This window comes from Glandiceps talaboti, chromosome 6 (genome assembly GCF_964340395.1).
Source record: "Glandiceps talaboti chromosome 6, keGlaTala1.1, whole genome shotgun sequence".
In the NCBI taxonomy this organism is placed as follows: Eukaryota; Metazoa; Hemichordata; class Enteropneusta; family Spengelidae; genus Glandiceps; species Glandiceps talaboti.
In genome coordinates, this window is record NC_135554.1 from 10892488 (window position 1) to 10912447 (window position 19960).

Genomic DNA, 19960 nt, shown 5'->3' on the forward strand with positions numbered 1-19960 from the left:
AAAAAAATGCATTTCTTCTGATATGGAAAAAATAATTTGATGCAGGACTGACAATAGAAAAAAAAAAGACTGTCACAGTTATGGAAAAAAAATTGCAAGTTTATACGGAATCGGGGTAGTAAAACTTGATACTTCCGACATTGCTTGGTTGGGGGCGCTATTCTGCTAAGTGTAATTAAATGACATCGTTCATAGATCCTGAAATTAGAGATTTCTGTTCTGACAGAATTGTTGCAAATATTCTATATTTACTTCTAAATCATGTGAACAATATAAAAATAATAACAAATTGAGAAACGCATATTCTTTATTCTGACAATCTGAAAATGGGAGATTCCATTTCTATGACAGTAAGTTAAATAGTGGACGATATACAAAGTGAACAGAACTTTATATTTAGCCTGTCTTCGTAGATAGTGAAGTAATATGAAGATTTGATGTTTATTCAATAAGATAACCACCTAAAAATACAAAACCTGTTAACAACGGCAGACGAACTACTTACATGAATAATATTATTTGCCAGCCGACTGAAAGGTCATCACACTTCTTCCGTTTATTGGTATAATGAAATCTATACATCATAACTCTACTGTGAGAATACAGACACATGTCAGCTTGAGCGCTAGCCCCACAGTGACTTGTGAGCTGATATTCTTTTCAGGGTGGTCGCGAGACTAGTGCAAAATATTCACCTTGTTACGGACGATCGCATAATGTCACACACAAGCTCAATTATCATATAAAGCGAACTTAGTTCGTTTAGGGGGGAGGGAGGTCTGGCGTCTATGTGCGATTGCTGAACTTGGTGGTGGGTTTCTGGTAGTCTTTTAATGTGCTTACAATCATGATTTTACATTACACCGATCATAGTGGTGTGACTGCTACACTTTTCATCATAGTTTACATCATATATGAACGTTTGATGTAGTACTTGTGAACGTTCGTTGGGGGGGGGGGGGGTGTTTTGAGCTAAACGAACCTTGTCCGTTTGTTTGTTGAGCTCATGTGTCGGACATTGTGCGATCGTCCTTTCGGTATTTACAAATATTCAGCAAGTACCGTCACTAGTCTGGTCAATGCACTCCGCGGATGCACTCTAATTCGTAAATACATAATAAGTAAACGCGCGCGATTAAATTAATAAGAGTAAGCATAGACCTTCCACCTTGGTGGAGGGTCTATGGAGTAAGACAGTACTTGAGGATAATCTTAGCCCACAAGTAACTGTGATGGCCACAGGCTACTACAAAAAAAAAACTAAAAGTAAAACACTCACTTCGTGCCAACTCTTTAAGGCCATTGACTTTACATAACTATGTTTATATAGAGTAAAAATGACAAAACTTTCGAGTGAACACCATAATTCTAGGACCCGGACAGCTGAGACAAACTAAAATAGTATTAATAGCGCACGGCTTATGTTTGCGACTATGTACATGTAGTAATAGTAATATGATAGTTTTGTTTTGTGAGATATTTGGAGTGTGCCAGTGATATGATACACATCATTTGTGACTTGAGGAAATTATTGCTGTTTATATAGATGCCAAAGTGGCACTGGTCATTATTTTACCAAGTTTTTATTGGTGTGGATGTAGACGACTGGAAGTGGAATTTTGTCAATTTACGATTTACATCCTCAAGTATTCTGCAATTTGTAACAAGTTTTCCATTAATTGCTTCACAACAAAGTTCGTGTAGCTCTGATTTGAACACAAGACGAACTAGTACAGTTTCTCCAACATATATACTGAATTTCATCGTAGACTTTATAAGATCATACTTTCACTGTTCAAAGTGTTTAAGGCCAAGATTTAAGTTATGGTCCTAGTTTAGTACAAACTATTCACACTTACAAATATCCATGAAACAGAGCGTCATCAGTCACAGTCACAGTCAGTCAGTCAGTCAGTCAGTCAGAGTCAGAGTCATAGTTAGTTAGTTAGTCAGTGAGTCAGTCAGTCAGTCACAGTCAGTCAGTCAGTGTCACAGTCAGTGAGTCAGTCAGTGAGTCAGTGAGTCAGTGAGTCACAGTCATAGTCAGTCAGTCACAATCAGTCACAGCCAGCCCGTCAGTCACAGTCACAGCCAGCCAGTCACAGTCACGAAATGTGTCATAATGACAGTGACTGATGATGATGCATAAATTTGTGAATGCATTTGGTATAATATAATTGTAAATGTGTAATGACGCCAATATTGTGTACTAGTTAGGGCCGCACTTGAATCTGCCGATTGAGGGATCCAACGAATTCAAAGCTCACAGTCTTCAACACTCATTCCATTTCTGCATCTTCATAATACAGGCAACATTGAAGGGGAATAAAGGCAAAGTTGACTTTATCTTAGTTCTATTTCGTCATGCATAGAGAATCCAAGTCATTTTCAACAATCATACATAGTGTGACTTCTCTAGAGTTGTAAAACCTGCCAATCTAGCTAGCTTAGAAGAGGTATGCTGTACCAGGGACGTATAAACAGTTTATACGTCCCTGGCTGTACATTAGGGCGAGGCATGCTGGGAAACAAAGACGCTACAATTAACATCTCTATACATCATGCGAGGCAACAGTGAGAGTTCTAGTCTGTTACCCAGAATCCACTGCAGGCTTGCCGACTTCTACAGCTCCTAATGAGGAATTGGTTGATACAAGCCCGAGTCTGGGTAAACAAGCCTGTGAGGACCCTGCAAGTTTTTTCACTATCCCAACACATTCAATCAATCTTTTAAAACCCATTTCTTCAATATTTTCATCAGTACTTCAGGAAGTTACACATAAAATTGGTATGTAATTGAAATTAATGTACATGAATCCACAAAGTAAACAATGGAAATAAATATCTAATTTTTGCTCTTCAAATTTGAGTGGATTATTTCTTGGGCCCTTGGATGCAAGAGGAAAACAAATCATTAAGTCTGGGGAGTTATTCAGTGCATAGTACTCAGTCACCTACTTTTAAAAGAACTCCACGTAAAAACAACACAGTAACAGTAATTTTGAACAAAACTTTTTTAATTCCTTATTTTTTCCTACATAAGATGTCATTTGATTTCAGATACAAATATTCTGCAAGAAGTGCTGAATTAAAAATTCAGTAACAATCATTTTTTTTTCACATGACATACGACAACAAATTGGACTTTGAAAAAAAAAAATATAATGAAACAACATAAAAATGATGGACTTGAACCCAACATTGTGTCTACTTATTTACAAGGACAGCACAAGCAAGAACAGACTAAAATGTCTGCCACGGAAAATTTCCGAGAGAGAGAGAAAAAAACAAAATAACATGTCATTAATAGGAACAGAGAGAATAAAACCCCAGACAGTTGAGGTAATTTGCAAATACAAGTCTTTTTTTTTTTCCTTTTTATTTTGAAGAGTATGTCAACTACAGTTAAACAGGTTGTGAACAATTAGGAAAAAACTGGTAAAACACTTCTCAAGGAGGCATACAAAAAAAGTTGAATGACATCATGAGTGCACAGGATCAATTCTGCTCCATTTCAGTGATAGAGCCTCAAAGTTTAACAAGTTCTCTTGAAAGGATGCTACGCTGTACTATATTATATGAGTGGGTTCAAACACCCCCCTCTATGTGCAGTAGTACAGCCCTGACAAGCATGTACAGTCAAGTCACTGGACAGGAAGATACCATTATAACCTAGCAGACAGGGATATTATTTTTAACTATAAAAGTTGTTGTTGTTTTTTTTCTTACAAGTTATTAAGTCTAAGTGGATGGTGAGTTTGTTTTATTTTATTTGAATATCAATGAACAACATTTGTTTTGCTTGTAAATAGAATGAGTAACTGTACAGCGTGACCCTTGACCTATGACCTGACATGGCAGATGCAGACATATATAACAAGTATGTGTGTGAGTGTGAGTGTGGATGTGTGCTGGTCACCTGAAGAAAAAAAAGTTGATTGTCCAAGTAAAACCTGTGGCTGTAAAGAGATTGATGGCTCAGTTGATCACATTGGAGCCAATGTCTACTATGTCCAAACTACAAGTTGTGTTTAATTGACCTTTAACCCTAGTATTCCATGAATGCTGCCACTACGCACACCTAGTTACTCCTGCAACATCAGCATTTTGAAAACTACCTCTCGGACACTTACTGAGGTATCAATATCTGGTTTCGTATCAAGCTTCATAGTAGATTACATCAGGAGATTTGGTGCGCGCAGTGACACCACTCTGAAATGTTGAAATGACAAGAAAACGAGTTAACCAGTCAAAAGATTGCAGAAGTGACTTCTGAGCCAATGTGAATTTGCATATGAAATAACAAACCATCTGCTGCTTGTCGGCTGGATGGCAGCTTTCAAATGATTGAACTTGGTCGGATTGGAAAATACTACCACAATCTTTTCTTTTTTATAAATATTAACCATCAAAACATCATACAAAGTCTACATTCAAGCTAACAACATGAAACTATCCGAAATGTACAATTGAAAATTTGTTTTTTTTTCTTCTTCTCGTTTTTCTCTTTCTAAATTGGCAATGAACATCAAGTTGGTTTTTTTTTTTTTTTACTCTGGTGTTATTTACAGAAGTAGGTTGACCAAAATGAACAAGGTGGGCGAAATGTACACGACTTGATGTAGCTATAGTCATCAACACTTGGAGAGCTGCATGGCTTCCGTCAAAATTTCAATGTAGTAATCAGAACACCTGGTCTTAAACCAATCAATCAATCAATCAATCAATAAATCAACCAGCCAATCAAAACACTTCGGCGCAAGTCTGTCCATTTCATCTGTTTGACTTCAAACAATAAAAAAAGAAGCTAAACAGTGACAATGCGGACATTTCCTGCATCCATTTCGCAACCGAACACCTGGAAGCTCGTTTGTCAGTATGCAGAGAAAGATGCTCTCTTGCAACAGTGTTGCCATCTGATTTGCTAAACAGCTACACCAACAGACAAGATGATTAAGTAATCTTTAACGGATTCCAAATCACATCTTATCTTGTTTTGTTCTCTTTTAAGTAAATTACCTCAGGACTGGAGTACTATGTGTCAGTGTTTCATACTAGCAATCCAAACCTCTGACAACAACAACAACAACAACAACAACAACAACAACAATTATTTATGTATTCAATAACTACTACACTGTATAATATTTCCTACAAAAAAGCCGCAACAGACAGCAGGTCTGTTCAGCTTCATTTGCAATTGTAATATTGCACATTATCTTACACACTAAAAGGTGTTATTTTGTCCTAGGTAGTTTAGTTGATGGCAGGGTGTGTCGTTAGGTTATCAACGAACGACGTTTCTTACACAACTACAAATGGATTCGTCTCTTTTTTTAAATTATTTCTATGAAATAAACATGCTATACTGGTATCTAACATGACGTAGAATAAAACAATGACACATAGCACTTCATCAGAAATAGTGGCATATTCCTGTACCCAACGTTCTCAGAGGTAATGTACATTGTAATGTTGTTATGTATTACACTTGTTCTAGCAACTGTGGACATTAAAAATCCGCAAACTCTTTTGCACATTTCTCCGTGCTTGAAATCCTCAGCGTTTCTTCTTCGTAGTCGTCGAAATTACTTGTGTCTCCTGGTCCTTTGCACTTTGGTATGAATGGTGCTTCCACCTGTAGGGAGAGAGACAGAGAACAATATATGAGTGTTTACTACAAATATACAAATATGAGAGACGTTTATAGTAGTTCTGATGGTAATATACTGCAATATTCATTTGTTATCAAAAAGTTCAATGACACTACAAGCTAATTATCAATACAATTTGCAGATTACAGATTCAATGACACCAATATGTGGGTATGCTAACATGAAAGGAAAGGCATGTTGAGGTTACACACACACACACACACACACACACACACACACACACACACACACAAACGATATCCCACCCCGTCCACCTATACACACACACATACATACACACACAATATCCCACCCCGTCCACCATTTACAAACACACACACACACACACACACACATGATATCCCACTCCGTCCACCATTTCCACACACACACACACACACACACACACACACACACACACACACACACACACACACACATAATATCCCACCTGTCCACCATTTCCACAAACACAAACACACCCACTGAGCCACCCTATATACAGTTTTATGGTCTAATTTTTGAACCGTATGTTCATTTCTCTATATATTGACCACTACCTTGGAGTAATTCTACCCATACATCCACCATCCCTTATCTCAAAACACACACACGTATGCATAGTGCACCCAACCAAACCCCCCCCCCACCCCCACACATCATCTATCCATTACATTCTAGGGTCCAACATTCCAACATACAGACACACACACATAAAATAAATAAACATGACACCACAACCATTCATTTCTTTAAACATTGATCAGTTTCTTGGCGTACATGGCATGACATTCATTGTATCTCATTCATTGCAAATTCTCATATTAGTTAATATTATAGTACACAGTTACGATGTAATACACAGACATAACAGTTTATCACTGTTAGATATCCCCATTCTACAACTCGGCCATCTTTGCTATCAAAATAGTACACATGGGATAAAACTCACCTTCTTCTCATATATGGCAATCCAGTCTGTCGTTGCGAACCATTTGTGATTTTTAATGTCGTTAACGCCATTCTTCAAATTACCATACCGCTTTGTCAAGTCTACTTGTAAAAGATTTCGAAGCAAGTCTTTCAAATCTGAACTGAAGTGGGATGGAAAGCGAACCTGTACAAACACACAAAAAACAGACTACATGTTAGTTTACAGTTTCCGACTTTTTTTTTAACTCTTGTGAATTGTAGCCCTTCATCATTTTCAAATGGGCTGCACCACTTTCATTTTTAAAAAGTATGTAACTAATGGCAAATTACTTTTTTCGTCAACACTTTCTTGCCAAGATAAAGACTCTTCTCCAACCAAATTCATCAGTGATAAATTTCACCGTCACACATAAACAGACATACCAAGGTAGATATAATTAACAGGTATTGTATTTATATAGTTTTGAATCTTCTGGAGGGTATTATTATAATACATTTATGACATGGTAGGGTTATAGGCTACATATGCATGGTAATCCATCAACAGGGGAGGTTATTCTGACACTGTACACATATCTGTCTGCAGTCTAGTTTATATGTATGCTCACACATTATTCATTTACATTGCAATCACAAAATCTGGTTAGCAAATCTACCCACTAAAATTCCATATTTTTGGTAATTTCTCTTAAATTCCATATTTTCATGTTGGGCTTTGTATTTTTTTTCTTAAATTTATTTTATAGTTTAATTTAATTTTTTAAACTTTAATTTAATTTAGTTTTTTTTTTACATTGTTAAATATTTTACTCTTATAGAAAAGATGACATGACAATGTATAATTTACTGTACAACAGATAAATATTTATTGCATACTCTGTAACTTAATTTTTTTTTGTAGCTTTGACCAGTTTCTGTGAAAAGCATGAGTCAAAATTTTAATCTGGTTTAATGTATATAGTTGAGGAGAATGATGAAGTTTCATCTATGCAAACATTCAGTCTATCTTCATGGTTAACTACTGGTATTTGATGGTGCAAAGTGAAGTTAAATATATCAACATATATAATTGTGTAAACTATATGAATTGGTAATATATTGACGGTATCTCACCATACATGTATACCATGCAAACACCAGGATTTTCCCCCAAATATTGACTTTGATGATTTATCATAATACAAGGCTTCTCAGTTCTGCTTTTTCAGACTTATTATCTCACCATAGTTATGTTACAACTATGCAAAGTGTTGCATGATAGCTTTCCATAATACTTGCATGCAGTGTAGCTGAAGTTACCGACTTTGTAATATGAAGTCCTCACCAACAGTATAGACCTGAAGTCCTCACCAACAGTATAGACCTGAAGTCCCCACAACACTATAGACCTGAAGTCCTCACAACACTATAGACCTGAAGTACTCACAACACTATAGACCTGAAGTCCTCACAACACTATAGACCTGAAGTCCCCACAACACTATAGACCTGAAGTCCCCACAACACTATAGACCTGAAGTCCTCACAACACTACAGACCTGAAGTCCCCACAACACTATACACCTGAAGTCCTCACAACACTACAGACCTGAAGTCCCCACAACACTATAGACCTGAAGTACTCACAACACTATAGACCTGAAGTACTCACAACACTATAGACCTGAAGTCCTCACAACACTACAGACCTGAAGTCCCCACAACACTATAGACCTGAAGTACTCACAACACTATAGACCTGAAGTACTCACAACACTATAGACCTGAAGTCCTCACAACACTATAGACCTGAAGTCCCCACAACACTATAGACCTGAAGTACTCACAACACTATAGACCTGAAGTCCTCACAACACTACAGACCTGAAGTCCCCACAACACTATAGACCTGAAGTACTCACAACACTATAGACCTGAAGTCCCCACAACACTATAGACCTGAAGTCCTCACAACACTACAGACCTGAAGTCCCCACAACACTATAGACCTGAAGTACTCACAACACTATAGACCTGAAGTACTCACAACACTATAGACCTGAAGTCCTCACAACACTACAGACCTGAAGTCCTCACAACACTATAGACCTGAAGTCCTCACAACACTACAGACCTGAAGTCCTCACAACACTATAGACCTGAAGTACTCACAACACTACAGACCTGAAGTCCTCACAACACTACAGACCTGAAGTCCTCACAACACTATAGACCTGACAGTGCATATAAATAAAGGAAACACCCTCTCTAACAACTGGTATACTATTTCCAACATGACTTACCTTTCCTGAGACTATCTTTTCATAGATTTGGATTGGTTGGTCTGCGAAAAACGGTGGATAGCCTGCTGCCATTTCATAGACTAGAACTCCAAGTGCCCACCAGTCCACTGCTTTGTTGTAACCCTGCAAAGGAATTCGACAAACGTTAAAGATACGTAAATACAAAATTTATTATTTTCAAAATGTTGTCCTTAAAAACATTTTCAAATCATCATTTGAACACATCTAAACAACAACTGCATAATTGGTAATATACCATGCACATGCCAAGTTGAACAAAAAAATATGGAATATATCGTTCTACAACAATGTTTGTCTATGTCATGTCAACACGTGTCTACGTCACTGGTTCTGCTGTGTTCGAAATATGAGTCAAAATGTTCAAAATTGCCATTACATGTGTACTTTCCCAGATTCTTTTTCTTTGATATTACTGGTGCTGGTATAATTATGTTATTCTCCAATATTTTCTTCCTTCAGCTGGAAAATACTCGTGACCTAAGGGTTGTCACGACTCGTCAAGTGACTCATAGTGACAAAGGTCACTTGTATTTTCCTTGGCTGAACGAAGAGAAATATTGGGGAATAACATCAAATTACTGTGCAAGTTGAGAGTCAATAAACATGAGTGTAAACAACATGTTATTTGCAGCATCTCCGTACTGTATCAGCAAATACACAGTGATGTCATTTATTTCTAGGGTTACTTCATACAGAACACCACACTGGCAGTTTTGCTAGCATATCACGGTCACCATACCATTCATCAAACAATCGGTCACCATATCATTCATCAAACAATTGTACAAACTTCAAAGAGTTGCACAGGATTTACATAACAGAATGGTGAATTATTATACAAATACAGAACAGAATACAAATAGATTCAAACATAATTAAATTAACACATGTTTATCTAAACTGTCATAATGGTCCGTTCAGTCATGTTTTGTTTCATTTCTGTTAAATTTTGTACATTCATCAAATAACCACACTGATAGCCAAGTTTGGTCATTTGTTTGTTTCTATTTACTGACATTTGTAAATTACTCAAAATAATGCATCGATATGCAAATACAACAGGGTTAATTTTTCTTTCCACCGACGTTTCAAAATTCACCAAAATAAAAAAGAAATTCTGTCATAAACATTTTTTTCTAGAAGAAATTTAGAATTAAGTCAGTTCAAAATCAATTTCTGATGACAAAAATTGTGAGAGAACGCAAAATATAACCAAATTCAAATTTTCGCTTGACAGAACTTTACAACATAACATACAGAGTGTAACGATACAAGTCACTTTAATTTTTATAATATACGACACATTATCTCCCTGGGAAAAACTATAAAAATCTCCCAAGCTAATAAATCTCCAGAGACATAGACATGATTACTAACATGGAAAATCCATTGCATATTAGACATGGCACAACTATGTAGCATGTTGATATATCAATCAATTTATTCTGACAATTTAATATTTGCCTATCAAATATACACAGGTATGATTACTGAGTGGTAGCCAGACTAATGTAATTAGCAACAACCAACACAGTGGTACTGTTGGTAGGGATATTAATAGACCCTCTTTGTTCTATTTCAGAATAAACCACAATATGTCATCTAGAAAAGCCAATTTATTTCAGAAGTCTCAGGCAGGCTAAAAATAACTCCTGATTCAATACATAGGATTATGTCTGAATATTTTACAAACTGGGAAACGCAAACAATAATTATTTTCATGGAGGGGGTGGGTTCTTTCCTCAGATGTAATAAACCTCGAGTTATCTCTTTTGTAATGGGGTTCATGTAAAATTTATCTGATTTTTGATTGGATCGCTTGAGCTGAATGAGTCTGGCATTGTTATCAGTGGATGCCTTAGTAGGCTATCAACTTATCACACTGCCTTCAATCACGGGAAGCCACTGTGCAATCAATACAGGTATTAATATGCTCATTGCATCTCCCTAAAAATAGTTCCAGGCTACTACTAGTATTATTATTATTATGCCAAACAAAATTGCTTCTATTTTTAGCTGCTTTCTATTATCTAGCCCGTGCCATCTGTTCAGAGTTTGTGTTATTCCATCCACTGTGATATATTGCTCCCCGACACTCTACAAATTCTTGTCTTTATTGGCTATCACCTTGCGGCACACTCTATCATAACTATGTGTCACGCATAGGAAAAAATAACTGCACACTTGTGTGCTCCCCTGAGTATATGCAAATAAACAAGTCTCATGTTTGAATAATTAAATAGTAGCAATTCGTTCTATTTTAAGGCCTAGAAAAGTATTAGCAAAATATGGTTCTGCTTTTCTATTTTTCCTACCTTTTTTTTTTTTAGATTTGGTTTCCCTTCATGCTATGAATAGCCATTAACTTGATATCTATTTGTGGATACGACCCGACCTACTTTGTAACTTGTTTCAATTAAGTATACATACACTCAATATCAACAATGACCTCTGAACTATTTGAGTTATGTTGATTATGGAAACAGAGCTGCTGGATACTCCATGGCTATTTTAGTACGCATATCATTATTACTACTATTTTTTTTATTCTGAGACTCACGCATATAAACATAGCCAGTATTTTATTACACAGACCCACCTCTTCCTTATTTTATGCAAGCTGTCGTTATCACTCCCTTGGTTATATTTTCACTCCAACTCCACTTAAACTATATTGATTTCCTCAACTTTGAACTTTTATTGAACACACCTGTCACTACAATTTGTCGTCACATTTCTAATTTTGACCCTAAAACCTATGACATCTGTGGAAGCATAGAGGGAGGCAGACTGACTTTACTGTTATAACATAATAACATTGGATAACAACTGATTCTGAGCACTGGTAATATAAATTGCCCCCCCCCCCCCCCCCCCCCCCCCCCATTAATTGATTACCATACGCAGCAGTGGGCAGAACAAAAAAATTGGGGTCAATATACTTTTGCAGAAAATTTCTAGGGTGTACAGTCATGTATTTATTTGCTGTTCTCACATAAGACTTACAGACTCAGACATAGCCCACAGGAAGAACTTGTCCTTAGACCATCTGTTACAGACATAAGAATCAATTATACTTTATAATAACATAACCAAGTCTATTGAGTCAAACAATCAGTAATAACAATCCTATCAACTACATCAGCAATCACCATACATATATGTGACACAACATCTAATGTTTCATGTACATCTGATTCTCACACTGTAAAAAATTCAAATCTATGAGTTCTTAAATGAACTTTCATCACAACTAGTGTTCTCGCTTGAATTTTACAATATAGTGCAAGAGGGTTTAGACTATGGGGCAACTGAAAGCTTCTTATAGTTAGCAACACCCAGAAGAGAGAGAGTGTTTTGAGTCTGACAGTTGTTTTGATATTTATTGTAGCATAAGACCCCCACCCCAGTAATTGAAGTTGGTTTGGAGTATGGTTGTGTGGTTTCCATTACATCAAGAAGGTACCTTCACAAGGATTTAATATCCTTACGTTAATCCAAAAATGACAGATTATTAAACACAATATCACATAGTTTAGTTTCTCCTGCTTTGAACACTTACCTTACTAAGAATAATTTCAGGTGCTAAATACTCAGGTGTGCCGCATAGCGTCCATGTTCTTCCTTTAACACGTTTTGCAAACCCAAAGTCTGTTACCTGGAGGAGAAACATGGCAACGCAAAAACAGAGAGATGTTAGTGTCATGCATTTTGTGTGAAAACAGGATATACATGTACTAATGATGAGGGAAGGAACTGAAGTTAATGATAACTGAATACAAATATTATCAGCATTTCTAGTTAGATTTACTACATCTAATAGAGTGAGGGGGAAAATGTGGTAAAATTACAAATTTTATATATATCGACAATGACTTCATAATGGTCAAATTAAATTAGGCAATTTGGTGAACAATGCACGAAGCAATATGTTGCATACAACTAATTGCTCTGTCTACGCACATAATTGCAGGGCCTTGCGATGTTGCCAGGTGCATCGCAAGGCATCTCACACGTCATATTTTTCTGCAATGCGTCACAAGCTGGTTCTTGCCTTGCCAAAATGAATTACCCCATGTACACACTTGGGTCACAGTTACTAGCATCCTCACATTCAACAAATTGCTCACCAAATTGCCCAGTGGCCTAAGAAGTATTCTTTTTATTGTCGAAACAAATATACTGTATTTCACTTTCCTTTTAACAGGGGATCACAAATGGCAACTTTCTGAGACATTTATTTTTTGATCAAAATAAACAGATCTGAGCAAAAGAATAAGACTTTAGACAAAGTTTCTTTAGATTAGCAAAAATATCACGTATTGGGACAAGACATGCTGATACATGTTTCCATAGGAGAAAACCTTCTGACTCCAACGCCTGTACATGTAATTCTATTCTATCCCCCCCCCCCCAAAAAAAAATAAAAAAATGAACCAATCAAATCTAAACATGATGACATTAATGAATAAATTATTATGATGGAGCATTATATATATATATGTATCGGGCACATCTATATAATTGAAGAGACGCACACATATATATACACACACATATTTATATATAGACATCACGCATATACGAAAGTAGCATACACCCAGAATAGCACTTTCCTATTAATTACACAATGACATCACACAAATACAGTCTGTACAACATGCGTCACACATATAAGATGACAGAGATAAAGTGCACTCATGCTAGGGGGCCTGATATCAGATATGTTCACATCCACAGGTTGATGACATCAAACAAATCATGGCTTTATGTTGGGACTTCCAGGAAACCAAACTCATTTCAATATGATTGATAACAGATCATAATTCTATGTTGCCTGGGGACTTGACAGACAGTAGCGGCATTACCTGTCCTCCCCCTGGAAATCACCACCAAAGTGGCATCAAACGCAGTCACCAAGTGATGCTGAACCTGTCAATTTGTGTATTCACAGATGGGGATAGGCAGATCACATGTAAATTCCTTAAAACCTCGAGCTAGAAATCTGACTAGCGTTCATATCCATCATTTACTTTGAATCTTTTACCTAGCAGATGCTGACTTTTCCAAGAGAATAATATCAGTCTAACACACAACATTCAATATAAGGAGCACCTGCCACATGTGATAATAAGCGAGCTATTTCTGAACAGACTATGTAGGATATTCAAAATGATCTGTAAAAGCATTGTCAGTGCTCCACTTTGACCACATATTTCCCCGGAATTCTGTTGTGTAATAATTTATTTAAGCATGACAGCTGATAAATGTCCATGGCAGTTTACATGTACATGCAGTAAATTGTGTAATGTATTCATACTCATTTCTATCAGGGGGGGTCACTTTGAATTCTCAAAAAACATACTGCAGATAAACCAAATATGCTTTGAAGAAGAAGCCTGTGGTAAACATGATATTTTTAATTCTGAGCCCCAAACATTGCAATTTCAGTGTTGTTGTATTTCAATATATGTTTGGACTGCCATCATGAATTTCACATGTCATAACACACATGCATTATGGGTAATTAAGACTTTGAACACTGCTGCTCACTTGATGAAAGTCATTTATATTGCACCGTCATTGCTACACAAAACGATGCTTGAGGGAGGGGGTGGGACAACTTACTGGTATGTCTGAAAATACCATACAATGTTTTGATGATATCATTTAACTTCTGTGAGAGGATATACAATATCAGAACAGAACAGCAGTTACCCTGGAAGTCACATACACAGTTACAGCTAGCACACATGTACTTAGAGTGGCAAGAATAGTTTTGACAAGCTAAGACAGACACAATCTAATGTTGCATGTAGTAAATTACAACACTTTGGTGGTAATGACATGATGACCACACTGTAATTGAGAGTGTAAACATTGGAAATCAATAAAAATGTGAACTGGGAGTCTACAACTTACAAGAATATAACAACACTGCATGGTTCTTACCATAGACTTCATGGCCAGTAAGGCTGGACATTTTGAAGGCCAAAATACATGTGATGCCTTATGAGCGACACTAATCTACTGACCGTGAGCATAATTATCAACATGCATGTCAACATGTTACAATATTAGTTGTATCTCCTGTCTGTATTAGCTTATCAACACTACCCACGCTACTGTTGTACGACACAAAACATACAGTTTCACTAGTTACAACAGGTTCTTCAGCCATGCAACATTGCGTGTACAGGTACAGGTACATGTACATGTACCAGACAAAGCATCAACTGACAGCTTGCTAGCTGTGACAACCTACATGCATGACATGATTATTTTTTTATTTTTTTTCATAATCCATTTGTACTTACAGAAATATAACCCTGAATGTCAATCAGTAAATTCTCAGGTTTTAAGTCTCTGTATATAACATCCAACGCATGGAGATACTCAAATGCCAATACTATTTGAGCCGCATAAAATCGAGCGTGGGGCTCGCTGGAAGTGAGGAAAGAAGTTATATCATGATGATCGTTGTCGAGAGTATTGTCTTAAATGCTACGACATGATACTTACAGTGACATAACCATGACTGTCTATGAGAATATTCTCAGGTTTTAAGTCCCTGTATATGAGATCCAGGTAATGCAAATATTCATGTGCCAGCACAATCTGGGCTGCATAGAATCGAGCATGGGGTTCACTGCAAGGTAAGCAAGCAACACTGACTGTCAACTCACAACAACTAGGTAGTCACCAGGACTACAGCAAAAAAAAAAAATGAAAATATAGACAGAAAGATGTGAAAAGGGAGCTAAGAAAGAGAGAAGGCAAGAATGAAAAAAAAGTAATGGAAAATAGAGAAACATGCAATTCACACAAAAAAATACTAGCCAGTTTAACATTACAGAATATTTCATTACCATGGGCTTATATTAACATATTAAACATATCTTTGGATAGAATGAAAAATTAATACAAAGTTTGATTCACTCATATATTAAAGAAGTATTGACACACAATGCTGAAGATATTGGATCACAATATTATACTACATTTAACAATTGTGGCAAGCTGATCATGCAACTTAAATTCTGTAAGCGTTGCCAAACATTGAAGTGCATAGCGACATTACAAAGCAAATTAACATGTGCATGACTCAATGCAAAGGGTATGGGTGAGGGAGGGAAAAGCGTGTTATTTACTGCCGGTTACTAAGGCTTGCATTTATTGTCGTGTTGTTGGTGGTGACATACACTGTGCTTACTTAGTTGGAGTGACTTTGTTATGTATAGATTTTGTACAATAAACCATTCTCCTGGTTGGAAGTACATGTACTTCGCAAGACGGACTAAAAACTGTAAAACAGACTCATAAACTCACAAGCATGATTTTGCATCATCTATTTCTTCAAAAATGTCAAAAAGTTAGAAAATGCTGTACTTTGTACATATATTTCACTATATTGCAATATTGTACATCCATGCTTGCAGCTTTGATGCTGGGTTAAGATAGCAATATGTCATTGGCATAACATTAATAGTTTCCATTGCATAATTCTTACTTCAATCTCTGGTATCATATCATGAATATATTACGAGTACATATATTTTGGCAAAAGCTTCAACTGTGTAAAGTTTGGTGTTAATTACTGTGATGTCTAACTTGTGGTACCTCATAACCATTGCTTAGTTATTTATATTGTATACAATATACATAGTGTCCTCAGTGAGCGCAAATTAAAAATGTGAATTAGTACATTTGTCTACAGACATCGGCTTGGATTTGGCAATCGCTCTCTTCCTTGATCCAATCAAAATAGTGTAATGCATGGGCTGCCCAATCAGCTTCTTCATAGCTTTTTTGTATGAATGCTTAATGAGCATGGGGACAAAATATACTATTACTATCAAAACAGATGTACATGTAAATTGTAGAAGCTTGTGTCAAATCCAAAACCAATGCCTATAGGCTGAATGTCTTGTATATAGCATTACTAAATGCAATCACTGTTGTTCCCTTGATAATAATATTTCATAATTATGACAAAATGAAAACAGTGACTCTTGTTTAAGTTTTATTTCAGCTTGTTTCAAAACATCACAATGGTTTATATATTCATGAACTGCTTTTCATCAAATGAAAATTTCAACTCAGAGTAAAAAAAAAATCTGGAAGTTAATCCCCCCCCCCCCCCCCAAAAAAAATTCACTGACATCTGTCACTCCAGCATTATGCTACATTGGCAGTTACTGATGGATTATTATCGATCAGCTGTCATTGAAGACAGCTGACGAGATGTCAGCAAAAAAATGGGATTTGTTTCCTTTTGTTGTCTCTGAGTAGAAATTTTTATTTGAAAAAGTACAAACTCAAGAATCTATGACACATTCATTCTTGTATCAACTCGATGTTGTCAGATATTTGGGCTATACATACAAGTCACATTGCAACACTTATTATGTATACTTATATATGCAGGTACAATTCAAATCAATCTATTTTAACATCAACTTCTCTGTTATATCCTGGAATCCATGCAATCTACTTGAACTGGTCATTTAATATTAAGTAGATACTGCCTAATAGTAAATATTATTATTACCAGTATTAGCACGGATTCCTGACATAACTGGGATGATTTTCAGTTTTCCATTCAATATATCAACTTATTAAAAAAGACAATAGTTGTAGATTACTATGACTGCAGTTCAATGTAGTTGACCTGGTTACTTAGCAACCGATGTATCCGACCTGACTGCTTGGCAACCAAGACACAACAGTGAAATACACTATAAACCACCCAGTCACCAAGACCTGTGATTTATGTTTATACAATAAAAACAATGTCTTGTGACAAACAAGTGACAAACAAGTGACCGGACTGTAACTGCAACTTACCTAAATCGACCAATTCTTCTTAGATGAGAAAACATTTCACCTCCTGTGATAAACTCCAGCACCATGTATAAGTTGGAGTTGTCCTGTCAAAGCAAAAAGTATACAGGCCACATAAAGTTACATGACTATATTGTTCTGCCCCAAATTATTGTCACATGAGGGGATGGCTGAGAGAGCAGTAACCATGGTCCTCAGTACCTGAAAGGGCATATCTTGGTTCTGATGGCCACCGTTTCAACACTACACTGAAGTGGTCATTTTCACTGTATCAAGAAGGTGCTCAATCACAAGAGGGCTTGACACTCCTATCACCTTGTTCAGAAAGAACCAGTTTGTCATACCAAAGAAAACCCCAAAACATTTTACACGTACATGTAGGTGTGTAGCCTAGAGACTTAGCTATCTGGCACCAATGTTGTTTGCTAAGGCAGAAAGTCAAGAAAGATAACCAAGTCTCTGAACTAGAAGAGTGTATTTTTACATCTACGCAGCTATGTACGTACATGAACATGTTCTTACACAAATATATAACCCTTCTGTATAACATTCTCTATTAATGTATTACATCACACTAACATATACAGACAATCGGCAACATTGAGGGAATATGAAATTGCATTTTCCGAACCCATAATAACCATTTTATAAGTGTCCAATAAAATGAAATTAGTGTTTCTGTGGTTCAACTATGTCAAGGTGACAAGAAGTCCATTTTGTGGCACTCAATTATCTAGGCTGTTGTTGCACATCAGGCACAGTGGTATATTTTGATTACCATCAATCAATCTGCACATTTATAAAAAGGTTCTTATATGCATCGACCAATTAATTTGAGATTTACGTTAAATGTTCCTTATTAATATAGAAAAATGATAATCTGGATGCTGACGTGACGGAGAGATCTGAAAGATTTGATGAATGAAGGATAGCACAAGACGAAGAAAATGACAACCTATCATTTGAACTTAACTTTAAACTTGTGCATATCAAACCTTTTCCCTCAGTACGACATAATGTCACTCCCAGACAAAGTATTCAGACAACAATATGGAAAGCTTTCAAACAATTTTAACAGCCAGGGTAATGAGCTTACACAGCTGGTCACTTTTGTCTACCTAACTGCCTAATGGACAATATCATAACCATTAGTAATGATAAAAGTCATGCCAGCCAGAAACAGTATAGCTATGGTTGACCTTTGACCTCGGGTCATAGGGCTTCTCTCTGAGTCTGACTTGAGATTCCACCCAATGGAATGGCTACTATGTTTGGTGTTGACACATGTACAGTTAAGCCTAGTGAGAGTCTTGAGTGGATCCACTTGTGTTTTATCAAAACCCCTTAGTGATTACAACCAAAACTTGTCACCAGTGTCAAAGTGATTCATCTTTTTTTTCTAACCTGACACAACAGATTTATTTGACACGGCCATGAAAAGACAGATTTTGAACTCTCTATACACACAGGTAATCTACTCTCATGATTGTCAACACAATTCCTTACTGGCCTTAAATCCATTTTTTTCCCTGGAAAGCACACCTTCATTATTTTTCCATCAATTTGTTTAAAGAAGCATATTATTCGTTAATGCATGCAATCATTATACTTTTGTAGTCTTGCTTTATTTTTTGTACATGTATTACATGTTGATGGCCTCTAAATGCGAAATAAAATTCAACACCACATTATCATACCTACATGCCAAAATTACATTGACCTGAAACAAAGACATTTTCCCACTGAATCTCGTTTCCGGTGAGGGTGGAACGTCATGACGTATCTTACTGTCTACGTTTCAAACAGTTTCCTCCCAAAATACATTTACAGTATTTCACCCCCTCCCCTCCCACCCCACCCCACCCCACCCAAGCAACTATTTGTAATGACATAATTGTCCCTGTTTTTTGTCAACTTCAGACATATTGCAAATCTTTTCTCGTTCAAATACTAATGTCATTTTTAACAATTAACTGCAGGCAAATCTGTCCTGAAAATCTTGTAGGCGATGACATGGTCTAGAAAATACTTGTAAAGCCACGGTACATCACTAGTCTGGTGCTATCTTTCATTGAACCGTGTCAGACAAGATGTGATACCACACTGGCATCCAGACAAGTGCATCACTGTACAGCAAAATATATTGCAACGTCTCTAGTTCAGACTTTACATAGCTGACAAAATATGCAGTAGTGAAGTCTATCTACCAATTCACTTTCACTCAAG

General features: G+C 36.5%; 1 protein-coding gene across 4 annotated transcripts in view; it reads right to left on the minus strand.

Moving 5' to 3' along the window:
* Nucleotides 1-5104: 5104 nt before the first annotated feature.
* The window catches only part of LOC144436654 (cAMP-dependent protein kinase catalytic subunit 1), a 57160-nt gene continuing 42304 nt past the window's right edge, over nucleotides 5105-19960 (minus strand). For 3 of the 4 annotated variants that reach the window (XM_078125496.1, XM_078125495.1, XM_078125493.1), the window contains exons 5-10: nucleotides 17738-17820; nucleotides 15208-15334; nucleotides 12453-12548; nucleotides 8870-8992; nucleotides 6607-6771; nucleotides 5105-5638 (exon numbers count right to left, since the gene is read on the minus strand). In XM_078125496.1, the coding sequence (XP_077981622.1) occupies nucleotides 5513-5638; nucleotides 6607-6771; nucleotides 8870-8992; nucleotides 12453-12548; nucleotides 15208-15334; nucleotides 17738-17820 (720 nt within the window). In that variant the 3' untranslated portion in view covers nucleotides 5105-5512. Of the gene's footprint in view, nucleotides 5639-6606; nucleotides 6772-8869; nucleotides 8993-12452; nucleotides 12549-15207; nucleotides 15335-15412; nucleotides 15540-17737; nucleotides 17821-19960 lie in introns of all 4 variants that reach the window. The other variant, XM_078125494.1, reaches the window with a different exon arrangement.